A 14,216-nucleotide genomic window follows, 5' to 3' on the forward strand; every position below is an offset into this window, starting at 1 on the left:
AAACATAAATGTCTTCCCCAATAATTTCGCCGCACTGACGTCAGTCGATACTCTAGTTAGAAGATAGTCAAAATGTAAAATTGCTATTATGAATGTCTTTCTCCAATAATTTCACTGCACTAACGTCATTCAATATTTTAATTGAAAAATCGTCACGATGTACAGTTTCAAATATAAATGCGTTCCCTGAGGAGACGATGCTTCCGGTATACAGGGTGAACGGAGCGAACCAGATACGGAGCACAATTGTAAGAAATTTGTAAAACAGGGCATTTCTTCATTTTTATGGTGCGCGACATATCCAGTTCACCTCGTATAATGGAAAGGCATTCGAGACCACGTACGACAGAAAAACGAAAGAGTCTCTTTTACATTGAAAAGCTTCCGTGGAATCGGTTTTACTACATGGACAACGAGAGAGAAGCATTATTTCCCTGGGGCGACCCAAATTGTACGTTTCTTTTTTTTCGCTATGATTCCGCGTGGCCTTGAAAACTAACTGAAATCACCATGCCGTGCCCATAGAAGTTTGCCTGAAAAAAGAAATTGTATTGTCTAAATCGAAATAATCTTGCACGGCCTCGAGGACCGACTTGAAAAAATTCCACTTTGCAAAGAATGCCACGCATAACGATTATACTTCAAAATGGTACTTCAGAAATTGATATTGTATAAAATGAAATGATTGATCGATGTCCTCGGGAACCGACATAAAAGAGTTGTCCTTTACAAAGAATGAGGTGTTTAAAGTCAGAAGCGTGCCTTGCTTCCGTCGCCTTCGATCGCGTCCCGTATTGAGACAAAGAAAGGTCAAAAGATGACAGGGCGCGTTTTATTTATTTGTTTTCACGTATGAATTTTTGTCGGACCCCCTCAAGACGAGGCCGACTCGAGATCTCCGTCGTAGGCGATCGATCGTCCGCCCACTCGCGCGGCGGTCGGCGGCGTAAAAAAGGCGAATCGATCGGGCGTCGCTCGGGGACCGTCCGAGAGAGCAGCTCGCTCGCGCCGACTTCGATGTGACGAAATAATAATGGCCGTGTAAAGCCGCGCTGGAACGGGCCGGCTCGCATGTACCATTGCGAGCGGTGGCGAGGTCAATACCTTTTGTCGATCCTATACCGGGTGCGAGCTAACTCGCCGCGAGTCGAGCCGAGTCGAGGCGCCACCCTGGGCATCGCCCTCGCCGTTTCCCCCCTTTCTATTCATTCTATTCATAACTTTGGATAAATGTCGAGGTGACGTTCTCTTAAACACTCTACGCGTGCTTTTTACTTCATTTCCCCGCCGTGGAGTAAAACTCGTAAGGGGTAAAAATTCCCGCGGTAAGAAACGCACGTTCCGTGCGTGGAAAAGTGGGACGCTATTTGTTCACTTTTTTTTTCACGCTTAAGGTGAAGTGAAACACCTCGGGGAATTTGATTGATGTCGGTGAAAAGGGCTTTTTTTTCTAAATACCTACTTTTCCGGCGTTCTTTTTTTATATTTACGGCTGTGTCGAATTATATCGAGCATTGTACCAAAATGGCATACTCCATCTGTCGTTTTCGTACTATAATTATAATGTTAATCGAAGTAAAACTCCAGAATTCCCCTGGATTCGTGGATTCTGAGGCCCTAATTGATTGCAGAGGGACCCCCTGCGTCATCTGTGATTTCCAGGTCAACTAAAGTTTCACTTCGAGACCTCGTATTGCCATCGTTTTGGCATAGAAGCGCATAAGACACTTTTTTGCCTTTATCTCGTTCAAATGCATGTTTCTCGATTACCAGAGTGTTCTAAATTCTGGTACAATTGTCCTGGCACTTTCGTTTCCCATATCAGAGCCTTCAATAATTGACGTTGGTGCGTTTTTCACACAATTATTGACTATTACAGTGAAATTTGAAAAAGGAGGGTCCACTTCCAACGTGCGTGGCGCGTTTCTATTTTATAACTGCTCTTTTAGTTTTATGTCTGTGTTAGGTTATGTTCGCGGTAGATAACCCTTAAACCGCGCTAGGCAGGCTCGGGACAAAGGAAATTCCATAGTTGGGAAAGAAAGGAAGAGAATGGGAGAAAGACCTTTCCGGAGTTTGTTTCACGGGTGGGTAGGGAGAATTGTTGTTCCGCGTTTTTGTTCGCATGGGTTATAATTCACTTATTTCTATGATGATCTAGGTTACATAAAATGGCGTCGCTTGTGGCGCATGATGTGGTAACGATGACGCATGCGTGGAAGGTGGAGCCCTTATATATATATCGCAATGTTAAAACCGCCTTGTACAGTTGACCGATGATACGGAAGTACGACATATACATATGAGTTTTGCCTGAATGGAGCGAATCGGATATCTCTAAATCGGTTCGAAGATAAATAACCTCTAAAGTTGACAAAAGTGTAATATCTCACGGTTTTCTAGAAATTTCAAGAAATTCGAAATATGGAAATCTGGACTAGAGGGCTCGAAACGGTGACATTCGACTAAATGAAATTCGATCAAGAAAATTCATTTATTCTGGCTTATCACCATGTTAGGATAAAATTACGTTATCTTTAATATTATACATATTTGAACTTACGAGGACTTGTAACTCTTATTTATATAGTAATTTCCTTAGCCAACATATAATCACTTCGGTTCGGGCATTCGTGCAAGAATATTCAAGGTAATTGCACGTGTACTGTTAAAAAAAAAAAACACGTACTGGAAGTGTTATTCTAATAGCGTATATTAAAGTTATGGTAAACTTGCGGATGTATTTAAAATACACCCTTTTTAATATCGCAGGCTAGCTTGAAAAGTTTCCAACATAAAGTGTCATAAAAATCGAAACTCGTTCTCGCATTTCAGACATTGCATACTAATTTCAAACGTTATGTATAATTCGTAATTTTAACACGACTTATACTTGAATGACGTGAAAATTACATTTCTTAATCGATATGCCATCTGAAACAGTTACCGACATTTATATTTATATCAACAGCTGTATCATACTACAATGAGTATTCTACAGAATGGCATGCTTATTATATCGTTTCGGCAAAATTATTATAAAGAGATCGTTGCAAAATTCACCTTAAAGTGTGGCGCCCGAGGGAGTCGATTGTTTGATAAATAATTTTATAAGGGAAAGTTTCATTAATAGTTTGTCTCCTGAGATACCAATTTTCATATCGCCTTGTGATGTAAAAGTGGCGTCCGATCGTTGATGAAACATTAATTCGAATTCGTTGAAATAATTTGACGCTTTCGTATCATCTTAAGGATTTGTTTTAAACGGCGACACGGTGCGAGAAAGACTGGAAGCGTCGGTGGCGCCTCTCGCGAGCGTCCCGTCGTTCCGGCGCCGCGTCTGGCGCCACGGCGCCGCGCCGGCAGGTGCGAAGAGGCGCGCGTGCGCCGCGACGACGGGCGTCGAATGGCGTCGAACGGGCCCACGGCGCGACACGAGGCAGCGCCCTCTCGCCCACGCGCGAATACCCTCGAACCGGCTCCACCACAAACCAGGTCACCTTAAGGTGATGCGAAACCTGCCGCGAGTGGTATTTCCCCCCCACAGATAACAGGGAAAAAAGAAAATCAAATATGAATTTTCTCATTACTCGAAGACCACCATAACCCATCGAGGCAGGTTTACTATCAGCCATGCAACATTCCCCGAAACTCGCTTAATAGATTCTCTCCCAGATATAGGAAACAGTGAAAGCGTTCGCAGATGGGCGCGGAGTTGCCATTTTGGGCCCCGTGACGTCACTAAACATGGAAATGCGAGATATTGTGCGAGACTCGCGTTTTACAGAAACTCAGATGTCGCGTATCGTAATGATAATAATCGCGTAACGGTTCCGCGTTTGTCGTTTCTCCGGGCATCGCGCATTTATTTAACAAGCTCCGAGCTCTAGGCGGCCTTATTTTAGAAATGGATTCTCGGCCTGACGTAACGCTTCTCGGAACCACTTGTGTCCGACGCAGCTCGAGCCTTCCGCTATCTTTCCTCCGCCATCTCTATTCTCTCGGCGCGGCCCGAGGAAATCGTTAAGCCGCGTTTCCATCCGCGGGGCCTCGCGATCGCGGGACCCCGCACGAAAGCGAGGATCCTCCACCTCGGGCGCTTTCTCTTTCTTCGGCCGGCCGAGAGAGCGCCGGCGGCGCCTCTGGCGGCGACCCCGTCGCTGCGGCGCCTTTCCGGGCGGCGCTGCCGTCGCGGCCGGCGCCCGCCGGGGCAGGTGCGAGCGGACGCACGCGCGCACCGTGACGACCGGCCGGGCAGGCCGCGTCGAATACCGTCGAATGCACACCCACACGCCGACGCGTTTGCGTGTAAACCGCACTAAACACTCCGAGATATTACCCCCGGTAATACATGGCGAGGCTTGAATGACCGAAACGGCACCGGCGTTGCGCAATTTCATCATTAGAGAAGGATTCAATAAGACGAACGTTAATATACAGGCCTGTCTTATATAGCGTTAATATATAGCCGGTCTTATAGTAATCGCCCTTGCATGTGGAACGTGAGAAAAAGTTTCCCGGGAGCGTTCGTATGGAAAAGTCAAACTCTGTGTTCCTGTGCCATGCCCCTTTCCTTTGCGTAATCAGAAAATGAGGATCTCCTCTTTTAGACCGAAGGCGTCAATCTGGGAGGTGGCAATAACGATTGCGAAATAAAAATAGGAAACTAGGGACAGAGTGCTCGCGCCAAGTGCGAGTGTAAGAGCGGGGAAACGCGAAGCACTTGACGGATTTTTAGCTGCGAGGTTTAGACGGGACTCGGATTCGAGTTTTAATGTTAAGAATGAATTTTACCGTGGAGTCGGTAATACACGGGTTTACGGTTCGGAAAAGCTCTAGTTAATTTAGGGTTAAGTGCAGGCGTGAGTTCCTCGCGAGGCCTCCCGGGAGAAATACCCTGGAACTTTTATTATTAAAAAAAAATATATATTTTAATAAGAGAGGTATTAAAACGCGGTAATAACGCTTACAACGAAAAATCAGAGGACAAGGGCTGAGTCTCGTACCAAATTACTAATGCGATCGTGTATATACTATGCGATTCGAATTTTAGTTTGCGCTTTGGGAATCCCGGGAGAGTTTCGCGCCAAGTCCATGTACACGAGCTCGAAGCGTTTACTTAGGCTTTGTTCGCGCGTCGGATTCGATTTTCGATACTGAGATTGGTTTGTATCGAGAATTCCGCTACGCCAGGGGGTCTTCGGATCGGGCGAAGAAGCTGCGGCGCCTTTCGGGCCGAGTGCGCAGGCGCCTGTCGCCCGGCTTTATGCTCCTCCATATGCTCGCCTATGCTCGGCATCCGCCGTCCTTGATGTACACCCCTCTCTCTTCCGCGCTCCCTTTCTCTCCGTCTGGAGCGTACCTCTCCTCCGTCTCTCTCCCACTCTCCCTGAATCCGTCTCCCCGGCCTCCGTCTCAGTCCCTCCTTCCCTCCTCTTCGCCGCCCCGGGAGAGTGGGAGAAAGAGAGACCGCGCTCGGGCACGCACTTCTTTCCTTCTCTCTTTCGCTTGCCCTAATCGCGTCTCTCTCGCCTCCATCCTTCTCTCTTCGTCGCTCCTCGAGAGTTCGCGATAGAGGCGGGAGCGGCTCTCTCGCATTCCAAACCTCCTTCGGCGCTCGACTGGCACGACGAATCTTAGCTTTTCCGCATTAGGAGCCTCCCAACCGCCCTTTTTACACATTTCGTGCACGACTTTACACATTTCCGACAACTCGAGCGGCTTTACACGGTAAACTGGGCATTGACTCGATTAGTACGAAAAATCTTCGCCTTTCCGCATTAGGAGCCTCCCAACCGCCCTTTTTACACGTTTCCTGCCCGACTTGACACGTTTTGGACACCACACGAGAAACTGGGCTTTTGCTCGCCTACTTCCCTACTTTAACACGTTCGCTACCAGCGCCGCAAATATGCGTCGTTTCAATTCTTCTCTGGGAGCCCGGAGCCGCAAATATGCGACGTGTATCATGGGCTGGAAAATTTCATGGGCTGTGGTACAAAATTTTCTTCTCAAGCGCTGGTAGCGAACGTGTTAAGGTGACGCGAATGTGGCGTCTGAGGATTGAATTGTTTCCGACACTTTTTTCCTAACTGAGCGTAGGGATACGTTTTAAATCTTACTACGTGAATATGTAGGCCCTAAGGATGGTCTTGTCGACCATGAAATTTAAATCTTTCATTAAAAATTAAAAAATGATTATAAACAAATTTTTTGAAAATATGAAACTTCATGGCTGTCAGGACTTTCCTTAAGGCTTCCATGTTCACGAGATGAAATTCCAAACGATTCGGTACACCCAGTTAAGATAAAAGTTCCATAAACGAGAACCCTCAGCCGCCACTTTCGTACCACCTTAAGCTCTCGAATAGGCTTTTATGTTAATACTCTCTCACATGAGAGGCTCTTGGGTCAAAATCGGTTTTTTGTTTCACGCATTTCTGCGCGATTTTCCTCGATGACACCCTCTCTTGGCTCCGACACCAAATTCATCTCTAAATTGCGCAACGCCAACCTTCGGTGGGAACGGAGACGCGTGAAAATTTCACATGCCTCTTGATTATTAGGATATCGAAGAGACCTTGAGTATTTTCAGGTGGGATCCAATTTTTTCGTCTCTAAGAAATTAACAACTGGGATATAAATATATTCGGGTCGCGCACGTACACCGAATACGTATGTGTTCGTCAGTAACATGGCGCGAAACTCTACCGAGTTTCCCGATACGTGGTACTAATTGATCGTAACGTAACAACATCTTTATCATTCGCGAAGCATCGACTTTGCACCTTGAGTAGACTTGGTGCAGCGATGAATTTCTTGCAGAGGTGCAGCAAGCTGCGAGAATCGCGCTTTACACTTTGTATCGCGATACGTCACCGAAAATACATCAAAGCGGCAATTAATCTGTGATCCTCGTAAATACGTTCTGTAAGATGACGCAAAAGTGGAGTCGAACGGGAGGAATCGGAGAATTTGCAAGGTTAAATAAAATGGGTACCTGTATACTTCATCTATCCAGAAACTCGATAGAGTTTCGAGCCAAATACATTTGTGCAAGAGATTCCTAGGGTCGAGGGTGTTTTTGAAATGTATTTTTTCCATGCCCAAAATCAAACATTCTATACTCTAAAACGATTTGCATCGTATTTCCACGGGGTGAAACTAACCATTGGAAAGGGAAAGAAAATTAAAAACGATTTCTTCTAACCTTATCTCTAACTTAACTAATCTAAGGGTGGCCTAACCCCTTAAGGTGATATGAAAGAGTCATTCGACCGAATAGTTGGAATCTTCAGCACGCAATTATGCAGGTCCTAAGTAAGAACACGGTGCTCGTGAGATTTCATTTTTAATAAATATTTCTTTTATTTATCCCAGAGTAGAACCAAGAATGCCTTTTTTTTTTTAAATGAAATTTCACGAGCATCTCGTTCTTTCTTAGGGCCTTCGTAATCACGTGCTGAAGTTCCAAATGATTCGGTGCACCCAGTTTGGGAAAAAGTTTTATAAATATTTTGACGTTTTATATATTTAGAGTGACCCTTTTATGTTGCCTTAATTTTATAACGGAGTTTTCGCTATCGATAAGAGAAAGCGATTCGCCAATTTCTACGCGGAACCTTCCCTAGCTTTTTTGGCCAGTCGGGCCCACTAAAGGTCCCTTTGGAAGGCCCGTTAATAAATCCTAGGGGAGCGGTCGCGTCTGTTGGGCTCCCAGAAGGTCCCGACGTCGGGACGCGAGGCGACGCCGTCTCCTTCCAGCCGGCGAGACGCGAAAATAGCTCGGAGGGCCAAGTCGGCACCACCGAGCCCCTTTCAGCTCGAAATCAGGGCTGGCCAGAGTGCTTTTCCCGTAAACCGAAGAGGCTCCAAGAGTTTCGAGACCCTTGGGCTTCGATCGCTCTGTATAGTCCTAATTATTCGGAATTTCGCGAGTCCCTATTTTCTTCTTCCCCTTATCCCTTCTTTGTCAAGCAAATGCCGAATTGCCCAAAATAATTACTTTTTTCGTCAGGCACCATTGTGAATTCATTCAAACATGACGCATTTCTTTACTCCCTCTCATTAATGAGAAACAGGGTTAAATGTGTGCTCTTCGTTTGTTCCTCTCAACACGGTTCAACATACCTTTCGGCCATTTCGGGCTCTAATTCTGCTATTCCTTGTTTCTTATTCCTTTTCCGCCGAGTAATCCTGGAACTGCCCAAAAAATTGACTTTCTCGCCACGCACTATTATACGCTTTTTCTAAAATCAAACCTTTCTTTATCCTCCGGCATTAATAAGAAACAGAGTTGATACGTGCTTTCCGTGTGTTCTTCTCAACACGGTAGTGGGCCGAAATGATGATAGGATCTTTTGCCAAGAGAACATATTCCAACATATCTGCCCTTTCGGGTGTAAATTTGGTTATTCCCTGTTTCATCTTCCTTTTTTCTTTCCCGCCGAGCAATTCTGAAATTGCCTTAAAAAATTACTTTTTCGCCACACACCATTGTACACTTTTTCATAATTTAAACGTTTCTTGATCCTCCGGCATAAACAAGAAATAGCGTCGAATACGTGTTTCTCGTGTGTTCTTCTCAACACGGTAGTGGGCCGAAATGATGATAGGATGTTTGCCAAGAGAATATATTCCAACAAATCTCTCGGGCATTTCGGGCGCTAGTTCGGCTGTCCCTCATTTCGAGCCCTTTACGAGGCCAGCCTCCGTTTGCCCAGAGGCACGTAATGGGCCCGAAAGATGAAAGGAGGTTCGCGGGAACGAGGGGCCCAGAAATACCCCCAATTTTCGGCGAAACGCTCGCGCACTGTATACTTCTTTTTCGTCCCGTAAACCCGAGTTCTTTCGAGCCCTCCGCGAGTCTACCCCGAGGCGGGTTAAAAAGCGTGCTTTCGAGAAAAGAGGAGAGAAAAAGCGACCCTCCGGCGAAATCGCGGCAAAACTCGAGGAGGGCGGCCTTTTTTTTTCCCCTCGATGTCGGGATTTTCAAGGCCCTGTGATTCCTCCATAGATCTATGAGGAGACAAATGGAGCATAAATTGAGACTTTAGCGAGGCTACACGACACTTACATTAGTAAAGACAAAGCAACGTGTTACAGAAAGAATTACCAAAGAAATGAATTTTTTTTCTCAGGGTACACCCGCCGGGTTAAGGTGAAGTGAAACGCCGATTAAAATAAGACACTTTTTTTTTTTAATTTCTTAAAAGGAATCGCACCGAACCAGCCTAAATATTGACACCTAAGAATCAGCTTGATATTAAAAGAAATTTGGATTTTCGAAGAAAATGTTGTCATGTATCATAGTTTGAGAGCAGTATTCTTAAATGAAAGTGGCATGCGATCGGTTCGAGGGGGGTTTCCCTCCACCTTAAAAAGCCTAGAGGAGGGTGTTCCCGAGAAAAGAAGAGAGAAAAAGCGGCCCTCGGTCGAAATCGCGGTAAAACTGGGCCCCCTTCTCCCTAGTCGGGATTTTCAAGGCCTGCTGGCGATGATGCCCCGTTTAGTCGAGCCGAATAACAGGAAACGAGCGCCTCCCCTGGGAAGCGGGGCCTCCCAGGAATTCCGAGGCAGGAATGCGACCGCCCTGGCGGACCGCTTGCGGCAGCTCTGGGCCCCGTGGGCCCGCTTCTGACATCATCCTCTTCTTTCGCTTAATGAATCTCCCCGGCGACTTCGCCTTGCGCGAGCGAGAGCGAAACGAGCGAGAGGGGGCGCGACGAGCTCGAGAAAAAGCAAAAGCACCCGCAAAACCCATAAAAACTGCCCCGAGGCCCGCGGAACTCGTTTCGAATAGGTACGGGAGAGCCTTTATCTCTTCTTTCTCTCTCTCTTTCTCTCCCTCTACCCCCTCTTTCGCGACTTATTTTTGGCCTCCGATCCTCCTTACCTCCCGCTCGCTCCCGGCCAAGATGGCCGCCCGCTTATATTCAGTCTTGCCGAATTCGCGCGACTCTGCCGGCGATCTCGCACCTTGTCTTCCTCCTGAGGCTCTTAGTCGCTTCTTCTCCCTCGCGCCGATGATATTTTCGATGATCCTCTCATCGCTGCGTCACGGGACCGTGCGGCTTCCACGGTCTGAATCATCGTCGGCGATCTTCGGTCGGAAGGACCGCTGGGTCTGACGGCTCCCTCCAGGTTTGCGGGAAGGAAACGCTGTGAGGTTAGGTGGAACGGTTAAAACCTCTTTACTTTGATAAATTAGATTCGTGATAAAAATGTTGTGTTGAACATGAATTTGACGGGTCCTGCCGGGTTGCGGGAAGGAAACGCTGCGAGGTTAGGTGGAACGGTTAAAACCCTTTTATTTTAATAAATTTGATTCGTGATAAAAATGTTGTGTTGAACATGAATTTGATGGGTCCTGCTGGGTTGCGGGAGGGGATCGCTTTGAGGTTAGGTGGAACGGTTAAAACCTCTTTACTTTCATAAAAATGTTGGGTTGAACATGAATTTGACGGGTCCTGCCGGGTTGCGGAAAGTGAACGCTTCGAGGTTAGGTGGAAAGTTTAAGACGATCCGAAGGTGACTGTTTACATCTGGATATTTTATATTCGGACCTTAAGTTCTCGCTATTGTTTCGCGTTGCGGATATAGAATAAAGGTTTCGTCTATAAACGATCGTCGTTTGGTTTCAGATCGTGCACCGAGCGAAGGAAGCCCCGGGCAATACGGAAACACATTACCCATGCCACTTCCAGGCTCTCTCACCACCAACGGAGAAGGTAAATATGGGTCAAACCTAACGACTGGGAATCATTAACCTGCGACAAGTAATAATCGATTCCATAGACTTTGCCAGACCGAAAGCGCGAAACCTAGGAACCATTTATTCATACAAGTAAATGGCATTTCGATAGGTCAATTTAATATAATCAGATACAAGTAGGTGAAATTTAACAACTAGAAGTATTTGAAAATAAGGTACAAAAGGGAAACGGTGCCCATTACGGACATTCGATCTCTTTTCCTCACGCCTCGTCGCCCATTTCAATTTTTTTTTTTATTCATGACTACATCAAAACCTTTGGATCCGCATTTCAGCGATTCCATCGAATTATCTGAAACTTTAACACGTGATTTCGTAGGCTCTAAGGAAGAACGCGCTGCTGGAGAAATTTCATATTTCGCAAAGAAAATGTCATTTATCTCGGAGAAGAACCAATAAACGATATTTTTTGTCGAAAAATGAAATTTCACGGTTAGCGCGTTCTTCCTTAGAGCCTCCATAATCATGTGTTAAAGTTTCCGATAATTCGGTGTACTCAGTTTGGAGAACAGTTTTATTAATTTATTTAAAACTTTTCTCCAAACTGGGTGTGCGTGTGTGTGCGTGTGTGTATATATATATCACTTTCATATCACTTTAAGGGGATGTGAAAGTGGCATCCGAAAACTCAATCGTTCATAAAACTATTCTACGAACTGGGTGTCTCAAATCGTTTCATACTTTAAAACGTGAATATGGAAACCCCAAGGTAGGTCCTGAAATGCGCAAAATTTCATTTTTTATAAACTATTTTTAAACTACCTATAAAAAGAAAAGAATTGAAATCAAATAAACAAATTAGAAAAGAATTGAAATTTCATGAGTTTCAGGACCTTCCTTATAGTCTTCCCATTCACGTTGTAAAGTTTCAAACTATTCGGTAAACCGAGTTAGGAGAAAAGTTTTACAAACGGAACCTCTTTGACGCCACTTTCACATAACCTTAAGTCTTAATTCCTTCTTGCATCGCGCCTCGCAATTGTAGTCCATCCCTCGAAAACTTATTCCTAACTCCTCGGATGGCCTCAGCCGGGAACGCATTCGGGCGGAGTCGGTCGCAGGTTTGAAAATGGCTTGGCACGGCGTCGGCTCGGCACGATGCGTCGGTTAGGTTAGGTCCGCAAAGGTGGGTGGCGGCCGAGTCGGTCGTTTGGGGGAACAGGGGGTTCCCTGGCGCCAGACAGCTGCCGCGTGTCTCGACCTCGCTCGCTCGCTCGCTCGCTCTCCCGCGACTCGGCGACGACTCGGGCTCTACGCGAGAGCGCGCCCCGCCATTTTCTATCGATTTATTTAACCGACGCGGCGTTTCCTCGGGCCGACCGGCCGCTACGCCGCGACGTCGCCGGGGGCATAGAAAATCCCCCGAGGAAGAGCTAGGCATCCGGAGAAAGGGGGGAAAAAAAGAGAAGTCAACGAGGTTTCAACCGAGTCGACCTCGTCGCCGAGGTTAAATACGACGGACCGCTAGTTGGGGTTGAGCCAAACCGCGGCCCCTCGTATGCGTCCGCGACTCGAGGAGGTTAGGTTGGGCGGTGAAAACGACCGCGACTCGGCCAGTCCGTTAGAGGTTATGTCGGGAGGCAGTGCTAGGGCCGGGGTGGCGAAAGTAACCGCGACCTGGCGAGGTTATGTCGGGAGATAACGCAATGAAGGTAGCGGCTTGATAGGTAACAAAGGAAGCGACTTAAGGGGGTGTTAGAGTGCCATCAAAGAGGTTTCGTTTATGAAACTTTTCTCCGAAGTGGGTGTACCGAATCGTTTCAAACATGACAATGTGAATATGGAGGCTATAAGGAAGGTCCTGACCCCCATAAAATTTCAATTAAAAAAAAAATTTCTTTACAGATACCTTAAAAATTTGTCATGGAAACTGAAATTTCACGGGGTTCAGGGCCTTCCTTATAGCTTCCATGTTCGGGTTGTAAAGTTAGAAACGATTCGGTACACCCGTTTCGTAGAAAAGTTTCACGAAGGAAATCTATTTGACGGCACTTTCGTATCATCTTAATTTTGGCGATCGCGCGAGTACCAGTGCTTTCAATGTGGCATAAGCATTGATAAACATGGCGAAACTAGGGTCTTTTTGCCAGGTAAACTTACCGGCAGCTTAGTTTTCCCCTGGTTTTCGAGGCTGGTTGCAAACTTCGACACGTGTATATTTGAACGAGATCGCCCGTTTGTTGATTGAGGAAATAACCGTTTGACAGTGTACAAGAGTTTATAACGATTCGGACATGTGCCACGTGGCAGGTCGTAACGTTGCCTTCGCTGTTTAGGCTGCGAATAGTAACGAGAGAAATCGTTACTGGATTCTGTTTATTTGAATGATGCTTTCAAGCCGATAATTACTTCTTTCGATTTGATTGTTTCCCTGGCAATATCTAAAACAATTTAAACGGTTCTTTGTGCATCGCCCTTAATAAATAATAGAAAAGAAGTAGGATTTCGGTATGCTTACCTGGCAAGGAAGGTTTACTCATCGGTACGCATTTCGTGAGGAATAATTGTAAACGTTCGATTATTTGAATGTCTACATCGTTCTAACGAAATTACGAGCCGCTATTCACCAGTGGCTTATCTTGGGAGAGAAATCCTTCGTGGATTTGGAGCGGAAGGAAGTTCTCTCGCTTTCATCGGAGCAACAGGTTCGCTTTCCCAGGCTCCTATTTCTGGTGGATAGTTTCGCCCCTCTGGAAGCACTTCCGGTGTCTTTCACCCCTCGTGACACGACGATGCCCTCGGATATCTTTAAGAGCGGTGCGTGTCCTATGAAATGTGCGCCACCGCGTTATTTCCTTTCCTTTTCTTATTTTTTTTTTCTCTCTCTCTCTCTCTCTCAATCAAATCCGTCGATCTCGTAATAAGATTTATAAACAATGTCGGAAATTTGCACGCGTCACTTGTTTTGTATTTAATAAGAACGCTTTAACAGCATTCCGAAAGCTGTACTTTGGAACAGAGATGTTGTTTGTTACATTGCAGCTTGATCGATTATCCATTTGTTTACGATTTTGTAACATTCGTTGTGGCTATTTATACTAGGAATTTAATATGTACCCTGGCAGTCACGTGTGCCTTCTCTATGGATAATTTGCTATCTGTATGATGGGAAAGCATTCGTGTCCAGTGAGTATAGTGACATATTTACATAAATGCTTTTCCTTCGTATATCAGAATAATTCGGAATAATTCAACTCATTAGATTCGAGTCGGTTTAAGTCAACTCGAGTTAAACGTGTGATTCAAAAAATTCGAGTCGGTTTACTCGCCGTACACTCGATTCACCGAATATAGGCGGCACCGAATTAACGACTCAAGTATATACTCGAATTGGCAACGTATTCGAATTCGAGTAACTCGAGTTGACGAAGTATTCAATTCGTCGCATGGCCAGTTCTCCTTGAATTCCGAGCGCGGTGGCGCAACAGGAGTCACATCGGAA

At 45.8% G+C, this 14,216-nt stretch overlaps 1 protein-coding gene across 1 annotated transcript in view; it reads left to right on the plus strand.

Annotated features, from left to right (window-relative positions):
• The window catches only part of LOC105702867 (mothers against decapentaplegic homolog 6), a 43,971-nt gene that overhangs the window by 10,340 nt on the left and 19,415 nt on the right, over positions 1 to 14,216 (plus strand). The window contains exon 3 of the mRNA XM_012430788.1: positions 10,644 to 10,730. Within this exon, the coding sequence (XP_012286211.1) occupies positions 10,644 to 10,730 (87 nt within the window). The remainder of the gene's footprint in view (positions 1 to 10,643; positions 10,731 to 14,216) is intronic.

This window comes from Orussus abietinus, unplaced genomic scaffold (genome assembly GCF_000612105.2).
Source record: "Orussus abietinus isolate OABI.00-Male unplaced genomic scaffold, Oabi_2.0 scaffold160, whole genome shotgun sequence".
Lineage (NCBI taxonomy): Eukaryota > Metazoa > Arthropoda > Insecta > Hymenoptera > Orussidae > Orussus > Orussus abietinus.